This window comes from Cherax quadricarinatus, chromosome 15 (genome assembly GCF_038502225.1).
Source record: "Cherax quadricarinatus isolate ZL_2023a chromosome 15, ASM3850222v1, whole genome shotgun sequence".
In the NCBI taxonomy this organism is placed as follows: Eukaryota; Metazoa; Arthropoda; class Malacostraca; order Decapoda; family Parastacidae; genus Cherax; species Cherax quadricarinatus.
The window spans coordinates 19,980,546-19,991,984 of record NC_091306.1 but is presented as its reverse complement, the minus strand read 5'-3'; the positions used below and the strand labels follow the sequence as shown (position 1 = coordinate 19,991,984).

Sequence of the window (11,439 nt, the reverse complement as noted above, 5' to 3'; positions counted from 1 at the left end):
TGTTCGCGGCTTTCATTGAGACCCACATGAAGGATCACTTGGACAACGAAATATGCATCCCAGGTTACAACCTATACAGATGTGACAGAGTGAACAGGCAAAAGGAGGGGGTTGGCCTGTACATTGCAGAGTCACTTGTTTGCACAGAACTGCTTAATGCCTCAAATGATGTAGTGGAAGTTTTAGCAGTAAAGATCGAGAACCAAAACCTAGTCATTGTGGTAGTCTACAAGCCTCCGGATGCAACATCCCAGCAATTCCAGGAACAGCTGTTAAAAATTGACCACTGTCTGGAAAATCTTCCAGCTCCTGCACCCAACATCTTGCTCCTGGGGGATTTCAACTTAAGGCACCTAAAATGGAGGAATATAGCAAATAAAATTGTTGCAGTAATAACACCAGGAGGCAGCTCTGATGAAAACTCACACTCACACGAGCTTTTAAATCTCTGCACAAAATTCAATTTAAACCAGCAAATAATAGAGCCTACTAGACTGGAGAATACACTAGACCTCATCTTCACTAACAATGATGATCTGATAAGAAATGTCACCATATCAAAAACAATATACTCAGATCACAACATAATTGAGGTTCAGACATGTATGCGCGGAGCCCCAGATCGACATAATGAGATTAGTCACGAGGGAGCATTCACCAAATTCAACTAAAATAACAAAAACATAAAGTGGGACCAAGTAAACCAAGTCCTAACCGATATAAGCTGGGAAGATATACTAAGCAACACAGACCCCAACTTATGCCTAGAACAGATTAACTTGGTGGCACTCGATGTATGCACAAGGCTTATTCCTCTAAGAAAAAGGAGGAGTAGATGTAAAATAGAAAGAGACAGGCGCTCCCTTTACAGGTGACGGAAAAGAATAACATAGCGGCTAAAAGAGGTCAATATATCTGAAATGCGTAGGGAGACACTGGTTAGAGAAATAGCAAGTATCGAGCTTAAGCTAAAGGAATCTTATAGGAGTCAGGAATCGCGGGAAGAACTAAAAGCCATAAATGAAATCGAAAGAAACCCAAAGTATTTCTTCTCCTATGCCAAATCAAAGTCGAGAACAACGTCCAGTATGGGTCCTACACAGATGACAGCAAGGAAATGAGTGAGCTACTCAAGTCCCAATATGACTCAGTTTTTAGCAAGCCGCTAACCAGACTGAGAGTCGAAGATCAAAATGAATTTTTTATGGGAGAGCCACAGAATTTGATTAACACAAGCCTATCCGATGTTATCCTGACGCCAAATGACTTCGAATAGGCGATAAATGACATGCCCATGCACTCTGCCCCAGGGCCAGACTCATGGAACTCCGTGTTCATCAAGAACTGCAAGAAGCCCCTATCACGAACCTTTACCATCCTATGGAGAGGGAGCATGGACACGGGGGTCGTCCCACAGTTACTAAAAACAACAGACATAGCCCCACTCCACAAAGGGGGCAGTAAAGCAACAGCAAAGAACTACAGACCGATAGCACTAACATCCCATATCATAAAAATCTTTGAAAGGGTCCTAAGAAGCAAGATCACCACCCATCTAGAAACACATCAATTGCACAACCCAGGGCAACATGGGTTTAGAACAGGTCGCTCCTGTCTGTCTCAACTATTGGATCACTACGAGAAGGTCCTAGATGCACTAGAAGACAAAAAGAATGCAGATGTAATATATACAGACTTTGCAAAAGCCTTCGACAAGTGTGACCATGGCGTAATAGCGCACAAAATGCGTGCTAAAGGAATAACAGGAAAAGTCGGTCGATGTATTTATAATTTCCTCACTAACAGAGCACAGAGAGTAGTAGTCAACAGAGTAAAGTCCGAGGCAGGCACGGTGAAAAGCTCTGTTCCACAAGGCACAGTACTCGCTCCCATCTTGTTCCTCATCCTCATATCCGACATAGACAAGGATGTCAGCCACAGCACCGTGTCTTCCTTTGCAGATGACACCCGAATCTGCATGACAGTGTCTTATTGCAGACACTGCAAGGCTCCAGGCGGACATCAACCAAATCTCTCAGTGGGCTGCAGAAAACAATATGAAGTTCAACGATGAGAAATTTCAATTACTCAGATATGGTAAACACGAGGAAATTAAATCTTCATCAGAGTACAAAACAAATTCTGGCCACAAAATAGAGCGAAACACCAACGTCAAAGTCCTGGGAGTGATCATGTCGGAGGATCTCACCTTCAAGGACCATAACATTGTATCAAACGCATCTGCTAGAAAAATGACAGGATGGATAATGAGAACCTTCAAAACTATGGAGGCCAAGCCCATGATGACACTCTTCAGGTCACTTGTTCTATCTAGGCTGGAATATTGCTGCACACTAACAGCACCTTTCAAGGCAGGTGAAATTGCTGACCTAGAAAATGTACAGAGAACCTTCACGGCGTGCATAACAGAGATTAAACACCTCAATTACTGGGAGCGCTTGAGGTTCCTAAACCTGTATTCCCTGGAATGCAGGCGGGAGAGATACATGATTATATACACCTGGAAAATCCTAGAGGGACCATTACCGAACTTGCACACGAAAATCACTCACTACGGAAGCAAAAGACTTGGCAGACGATGCAACATCCCCCCAATGAAAAGCAGGGGTGTCACTAGCACGTTAAGAGACCATACAATAAGTGTCAGGGGCCCGAGACTGTTCAACTGCCTCCCAGCATACATAAGGGGGATTACCAATAGACCCCTGGCAGTCTTCAAGCTGACACTGGACAAGCACCTAAAGTCGGTTCCTGACCAGCCGGGCTGTGGCTCGTACGTTGGTTTGCGTGCAGCCAGCAGTAACAGCCTGGTTGATCAGGCTCTGATCCACCAGGAGGCCTGGTCACAGACCGGGCCGCGGGGGCGTTGACCCCCGGAACTCTCTCCAGGTATATATACATATATTTATAATATATGTATACATATATATATATATATATATATATATATATATATATATATATATATATATATATATATATATATATATATATATATATATATATATATATATATATATATATATATATATATATGTATGTCGTGCCGAATAGACAGAACTTAGTATTATTATTATTATTATTAAAGATGAGCGGGTATTCTCCCGGCCCGGGCCTTTTCCAAGTGGTGGCCCGGCCTTGGCTCCCTCTTTAGGGAGTGTCTGAGACCTAAGTCTCCCATGGGAGGAGGCACAAGTACCTCCTCATCTTTGGGACCAACTGTCCCCAGGCCTAGCCACAAGCTAGGCCTCTCTGGTCTGCCATCCCCGCCCCAAGGGAGCAAATGGGAATGACAGTCTTATGAGGTAAAGTCTCGGGCTCAGGCACCTACCCTACCCTAGAAGGGTTAGGCATGGTATCGATGAGGCAGAACTTGCGATCTTGGCTTAAATAGCAACGTTCATCTTGCCATATAGGACAAGTGAAAATTTGTGTATGCAATAATTTCGCCAAAATCATTCTGAGCCTAACGAAAAAAATACATTTCACTGTGTTTGTTTAGTATTAAATTACTGTAAACAAATCTAAAATATATTTAGTTGTGTTAGGCTAAAATAAATTGCTCTTTTTATAATAAGGTTAGGTAAATTTTCTAAGATTCTTTTGGTGCAAAATTAAAATTTTTTACATTAACATTAAAGAAAATAATATATCTTTAAACGTAATAGAGAAAATTTTAGAAAGGACTTAATTTTAAATGAGTTCTTGCTAATTGACCAGTTTTACATATTCGGCACGATATATATATATATATATATATATATATATATATATATATATATATATATATATATATATATATATATATATATATATATATATATATATATATATATATATATATATATATATATATATATATATATATATATATATATATATATATATAGGGAGGTACCGCCTCTAGAACTGTATATAAAGCACGCGGAGAGTTGCACATTTCGGAACAGATATTCGGCGAGGTGTATCTCGTATATAAACCAAGAGGTTATATCTCAGTGTATATTTATACGGAAGTGTATATCTATACACTGTATATATACAACAATGACTTACTTCATGAAGATGCTTATTTCTATCGATTTAGTTACCACCCAGAAATTTTACCATCTTATCACTCCATCCTCTTGAAACAAAAGCAAATTTTTTTTTTTTTTGCATACGATTTTTAGTCAGTTTCTCGAGAAATAGCCAATAAATGCAACAATACGGAGAGTGAAGGTCCACTGAGTGAACTACAGTATAAACCTTCAGAATTTCCATCCCACTGTCACAGTCGCACATTTAATCAGTTTTTTCTGTTATTTCCAAGACTAGGAAGTCTAACCCTCTCCAAATTTATTAAGAAGGAAAGCAGATATGCAGAATAAGATATTAGACATTAGGTATATTTTATAGAAACAAGATTCATACTTCTTCTTGCAATATACTTTAATACATAGTTTTTAAATAAATGTATTCATTTCCTAAATGAGCTTTATGTCGAACGCTTAGAAAAAGCCTAGCATTTTTTTCACAACGCAGAGGTTACAGCAAACGTTCCGTTGTTCTTGATGTATTTGCGATACTCAGTCATGACCTGGTCAGCAGTGAAGGCACACAGTGGGTAGTTAGAAGGGCAGCTGTGACCTTCTTGACCATGCCAGGCTGCCTCATCATAGTTCCCGTACGTAGTGCCATCACTCTCCCCAGCTCCACTGTCAATGACATCATCAGAATTTTAAGACAATAATAGCGTACCTCAGTTAATATTAAATTAGATTTCTGTTATTTCACTGTCAATTATCAATTAAAATCTTGGTAAAAAAAAAGGAACCCAGGTTGCAATAGAGTCCATTATTGGTACAACTGGTGGACTCTACTGCAACTATTGGTATCAATAAAAGGCATCACTACAATTAGTATTTCTCTAACTACTTGTCGACCTCCTGACAATCTTATGACCTAAGGTGTTTAGTCTATACTTATAGCCTAGATTTATATTTAGATTACTAGAAGAATATTTTTAGAGCAAAATTCTCTACCGGGGGGGGGGGATAAAGCTTCATGTTGAATTTGTAATGTTAATTAGTAACTTTGAAAAGTGTATTGTTAGTTCAGCTGTATTCACTAAATCCATAATAGGAACGGACAACTACAAAAATTTGTTGCCAGGTCTATTTTAAGTTTGATACCTCGACTTTTATTCTAGCAGGGTGGATGAATGAGAAATCGGGAGAAAATTACTGCATGTGCAGGGTGTATCATTCGTAGGAGGCCCCGGGAGTAAGAACTCGGGACTACGACAGAAACACCCTGTACTTGCCAACATATTTGTAACAGTACAAAATGAAAAATGAGCATAATCATAAATACTTAGGTCATTCGAGAGATTAGCAATCGAAGAAGTTTAAACATATGATTTAATTGAAGACTCCGAAACAGTTAAAGTGAAGTTGATATTGCTCTCTGAAGCTTACATTTGGCACTGGTATGGTCTAACCTAGACTGGATGACACAGACTGTTTTCTCATGACCAGCAATGAGTGATGTTTTTTTCTGTGGGGCAAAAGCTGAGAACTCACCGGTAGGGTAGAAGTATTTGAATTTCATCTTCAGCTAGTTCACGGGGGTCTTTCTGTGCCAGCTCACATACCACTCGTAACCCACACTGATCCTTGTCCTCTACTGCGACCTGTAAACAAGGCATCTATTATACATGGCACTGGTGAAACACTGGGCATGTTTCCTTACACCTGATGCTCATGTTAACCTAGCAAGAAATAGGTACCTGGGTGTAGGTTACCTACCTGTTGTAGGTAACATCCTGGGGGATAAGCTTAAACTAAGTTGTCTGAAATGCTCTGCCAATGATGTCACCCACGTCAGTCTGTCTTAGCTGTATCATGTACTGTACTTGTAGAAGTAAGATTATTATTATTATTATTATTATTATTATTATTATTATTATTATTATTATTATTATTATTATTATTATTATTACTATTATTAACGTTGGAAATCCATTATTTCATTACGACGTAAATGTCTCTGGAGACATCATATCAGTAACATTTCAAAACAATATAATAAAAAGATTATCTTAAATAATGCATACCCAAAATATTATTGCTTAACTATTAATCTGAGATATTACTAGTTTCTTGGTAAACGACTGAGCCTTATATGTCACCTCAAACACTTGTGCCCGATGTATCTATCAGTAATAATGGTAATCAATATTTTAAGAAATCATAATAAAACCCGTGATTGTAAATGTGAAAAAAAAATACCTATGAAAAGTGCAAAGAAATGCCAGAGCTGCTTGTGTTTACACACTTTTATCTTCAGAAAAATTATAGCATTTTACGGTATAAATTAACATTAGGCAGATGTATAAATTTAAGAAACTTATGAGTTGATAAGTATGTTTCTAAATAATGGTTATAATCATAACCATAGCTTTTAAAGGGGAGGACCGGTAAGCCAGCGGAAGGCCTCGGTCAGATGGCCAAAAGCTCCAGCTGCGGTGTCATCACATAACTAAAACCCCGCGTCAGGAAACAGTTGTCCAGTTTCCTGACAAATGTTACTTAACCTAACCGTGTTCCAAACCTCTTGTGTTTATACGTAGAAATTTCGGCGTTAGGACACAATTTCTGAGACTCCCTCGACAGGGTGCCAAGGCCGGGCTACCTCTTGGAAAAGCCCCGAGCCGGGCGATTATACCGGCGAATCTACAACAGAACAGGAAACAATTGTCCTGTTTCCTGACAAACCTTACCTAACGATAAGTATATCAAAAGCTTTCAAAGAACATTAGTTGTCCACCAGTATTACTCTTATTTATAGAGTATAGGTAATTTTCTGCAGGGTTTTCAGACCCAGTGTCGTTACACCTTGTCAACAAGTTGTTACATGGCGCAGTGACATAAATTTTTGAGCACAGTGATTTTACAGTCTTATAGTTTCGCCTTATTGTGAAATGATAAAGATTTTTTTACCTTCTTATACGCTTGTTGGATCTCGGCGTCTTCTATGAAAGCGCTGATGCTCCTGCGACGTCTCCTACCATAGTAATTACCACCACACCAGCCACATGCACCACCACAGCCACCGCACCCGCAGGAGAGACACTCATGGATGTGGTGATGGTGGTGGTGGTGACGTTGGTGGTGTCTACCTGCGATCACACCCTGTGCCAGGAAGAAACTTTGTAATGTATCCCAACACAAAAGTGTAATATACACTGGTCAGTGACACAAACGCACCTCCAGCAGATTCTGCTGAAGAGGACCTCAGTGGTAAACCGAAATATACAGTACTTTTCGTATTTTCAGTTTTTTTTTTCAATACCTTTATAGCACATGTTAAAGTGGAATGATATAAGTGTACCTTAAAGCAAACTTTTTTTCATCTTAAATTCACAATTTTTTTGCACTATAAATATTTACATTAAGCACATGATTATTACAGGCATTCATAAGGATCAGTTATGAAGATTTAACCTGGGGTAACAAGGTTCCCGTTTGTATGAACAGAAATCTGATGAGTCTGACTATCTCAGATGAGTATTTTAACTTTCTTGACTTCACTTAAATTTCAGTTTAATATGTTTATTATGCAGCCCATACCCATCCTGTGGGTGGTAGTCACACCATACCCATCCTGTGGACGGTAATCACACCATACCCATCCTGTGGGTGGTAGTCACACCATACCCATCCTGTGGGTGGTAGTCACACCATACCCATCCTGTGGACGGTAGTCACACCATACCCATCCTGTGGACGGTAGTCACACCATACCCATCCTGTGGACGGTAGTCACACCATACCCATCCTGTGGGTGGTAGTCACACCATACCCATCCTGTGGACGGTAGTCACACCATACCCATCCTGTGGACGGTAGTCACACCATACCCATCCTGTGGACGGTAGTCACACCATACCCATCCTGTGGGTGGTAGTCACACCATACCCATCCTGTGGGTGGAGTCACACCATACCCATCCTGTGGGTGGTAGTCACACCATACCCATCCTGTGGGTGGTAGTCACACCATACCCATCCTGTGGGTGGTAGTCACACCATACCCATCCTGTGGGTGGAGTCACACCATACCCATCCTGTGGGTGGTACTCACACCATACCCATCCTGTGGGTGGTAGTCACACCATACCCATCCTGTGGGTGATAGTCACACCATACCCATCCTGTGGGTGGTAGTCACACCATACCCATCCTGTGGGGGTACTCACACCATACCAATCCTGTGGGTGGTAGTCACACCATACCCATCCCATCCTGTGGGGGTACTCACACCATACCCATCCTGTGGGTGGTAGTCACACCATACCCATCCTGTGGGGGTACTCACACCATACCCATCCTGTGGGTGGTAGTCACACCATACCCATCCTGTGGGGGTACTCACACCATACCCATCCTGTGGGTGGTAGTCACACCATACCCATCCTGTGGGTGGTAGTCACACCATACCCATGGTGTGGGTGGTAGTCAGAAGATCACAGAGGTACATAGTGGGTCCAGGGACTGGGCCTCAAAGTTTTGATAGTAATCTTGCTGCTCTATTAAGTATGAGTTGTTTTAAATATTGTCGGAAATATATGGGAATTATAGTTCTTCATTATTTATAATATCATTTTACACTGGAGTATGCCTAGTTTTTTTTTTTGTATGATAAAACGTTCTGTAACTCAAGCGAAACAAAAACAGAATTAAAGGAAAGCATCATTACCCCAGTAAATGCGAGGGCGCCCACAGCAACCACGCCCACGCCACAACATGGTGACGCTTCCACTTCAATATACGACACCAATATGCACGCCCACACGCCCACTATCAGGCCTATCAGCTTCATGACTTTGTCTAGAATTAATATAGGTTTACATTAGTTTCTGCATTTAAAGAAAATATATATCTTTACAACACAATACAGGATACTAGAAACACTTCTGAAAATCTACCATAGTTTGAGCTGGATCAAACGGATCTTGTGCATGTTACAGAGAATATAATTTGTTGATATTTACATACGAAAATGGAGTTTCTGATTAACAAGATTATAATAACTAAAATTTAATTATACAATTGGTATTATTCTCTTCTTTTAGAAATACTCTGCATCAGTTCCTTGATTATAATAGGTTTAGTTAGTTTAATATCTTATTATGTCGTATATTTTCCATCACTCAGAGAATAACAACTTACTTGTAGACCAGAACTTGAGAGGTACAAGCGCAGTAGCTGGTAGCCTGGTATGTTGATGTGATGTAGTGAGGGGCCGGCCACCTATATATACTACGAACGGAACCTTCATCCGAGGACAAAACATGGCTAATATTTGCTTGGAAACTCTTAATACTCTCTCCTGCGAGACTTCTGGCGTCACCGGGTTCATGGTAATGTTTGTATGTCTACATTCTTAAAACTATGATGTGGGTCTAGGTTTCTAGTAGGGAAAAATGTCGTAAGTTGAGGCTGATAGTGATTGCCTTTACTTCAAGGTCATCGTTCTCTCCCTCGCCAGCTTTACTCTGTCTTTCTTACACAATCATAACTTTGAAAAATATAAGATACTATAAATAATTCAGACCCACATATAAGCTACACAAATATTTTTCGTGACTTTATCCACGTCTGCATAAAAACTAATTACGACTTTAACCATGTATAAATATGTAAAATAGGTTAATAACACTGTAGTTATCAAAATTTTGCTGACCAATCCTTGGACCCATTATATATCTCTGTTATCTTTTTAACTACCTCCCACAGGATGGGTACGGGTTGCATAATAAAGATTTTAAATTAACTTTCTCACCTTTCCTTCCTTTAATGTTCTTTTTTTCAATTAAATATATAACAAATAAAAAAAATAATAGTCTATATTTGTGTAGAGAGTATGAAGAGTACACAATTTGCAGTATGAGCAATTACTGAGACAACGTTTTGCTCTCTGAACAGCAAAACATCGTCACCATAGAAGCTTGTGCATTAGTTTAGTTAGTTAGTTTAATATGTTTATTATGCACCCCATACCCATCCTGTGGGCGGTAGTCAAAAGATTACAGAGGTACATAATGGGTCCAGGGACTGGGCCTCAAAGTTTTGATAGCTGAGCAAGTTACAGAGGTAATGAACTCACAATTTACAAAGGTAATGAACTCCAGGTAGGTCTAGTCACAATCATGACAAGTTACAAAGGTATTTACAGATTACAGAGGTACACAATGGGTCCAGGGACCGGGCCCCAAAGTTTTGATGGCTGAACTAGGTACAAGGTAATGCTAGTTCAGCCATCAAAACTTTGCTTGTGCATTAGTCTTTATATTTGTCAGCAAGAATCTTGGAAAAAGATCAACAGAAGAAAATTCAATCCGGTAAAATTATTTGACCTAACTTAACCTTACCTAACTAATCCAACCGTCAGTTAATAACTGATATAGAATAACTTTATGATATTTAAATAAAATCTGACTTCTTCCTAGCTAAAACAGATTTTTTGAGACATTTTTCCCGTGACTTTTGCTTACCTAAAACTGACTTTCAGAGATTTTTTCTCCTGTGACTTTATTTCCGTTCACCTTCGGCATTATGCCATTTCGTCTGTATATAAAACCTGCTCTACATTAGTATAGTAGTGGTGCTCTACATAGTATCTGTTGTTGTCAAAGAAAGCTCTACAGAGTATCTCTTGTTTCCAAAGTAAGCTCTACAGTATATCTTGTCAAAGAAAGCTCTACAGAGTATCTCTTGTTTTCAAAGAAAGCTCTACGGTAATCTATTTTCAAGGAAATCTCTACAGCGTATTTTTGTTGTATCAAAGAAAAATCTTGAAATAAACTATGGTATCTAATTAATTTGGATACATCCAAGCGTATTTATATTTACATAAAATACTCTAATACCGACTCTACTGTATGAACAAATGTACAATAAAGAAACTAGATAAAGTAACCTCTTTTCTTTATTGCAGAGAAAAGTATGATTTATACTAATGTACATCAGACATGAGTGTCAGAGTGACTGGTTGCTCGGAGAAGTGTGTACAAAGTATTATTAGTTCATTTGCTTAGTTCTACGGATTAAAAGAAGGTTTTAAGGCTGCAGTCAACCTAGATTCTACTGGAATATTAAGTATACTTCAGTCCCTGGAATATTTAAGATATTTCGGTGTGTACATAGTGTAAACATTGAAATATACGTTATCGGTGGGCCTTAAGACTTTCCTTTTTCATTTTCCAATTATATATATAATAAGGTTTAACTGATTTTCAAATAATAGACAGTCTTTTTTTATACACACTTAATAAAGACAAAATGTTTACCTATACTGGGTCCCTGACCATTGTGGTGTTCAGGGCCATGAACTTGCAGATTGTACGTCCGCAGTTCAGGACCTTCCTGTCACT

At 39.2% G+C, this 11,439-nt stretch overlaps 1 protein-coding gene across 1 annotated transcript; it reads right to left on the bottom strand.

Moving 5' to 3' along the window:
• Window positions 1-4,427: 4,427 nt before the first annotated feature.
• On the bottom strand, window positions 4,428-9,446 carry LOC128692001 (uncharacterized). Its single transcript, XM_053780980.2, has 5 exons — window positions 9,236-9,446; window positions 8,763-8,893; window positions 7,005-7,196; window positions 5,586-5,695; window positions 4,428-4,718 (listed from the first exon to the last, which is right to left on the bottom strand). The coding sequence occupies exons 1-5, from the start codon at window positions 9,423-9,425 to the stop codon at window positions 4,535-4,537; spliced, it is 807 nt and encodes a 268-aa protein (XP_053636955.1). The 5' UTR covers window positions 9,426-9,446; the 3' UTR covers window positions 4,428-4,534.
• Between the last annotated feature and the right edge of the window lie 1,993 nt (window positions 9,447-11,439).

Coding starts and splice junctions, on each gene's coding strand:
- LOC128692001 (XM_053780980.2), bottom strand. CDS start 9,425: ATGAACCCGGTGACGCCAGAAGTCTCGCAGGAGAGAGTATTAAGAGTT. Junction 7,197..8,762: donor GCGCCCTCGCATTTACTGGG/GTAATGATGCTT, acceptor TTCCTGGCACAG/GGTGTGATCGCAGGTAGACA. Junction 4,719..5,585: donor CAAATACTTCTACCCTACCG/GTGAGTTCTCAG, acceptor TGTCATTGACAG/TGGAGCTGGGGAGAGTGATG.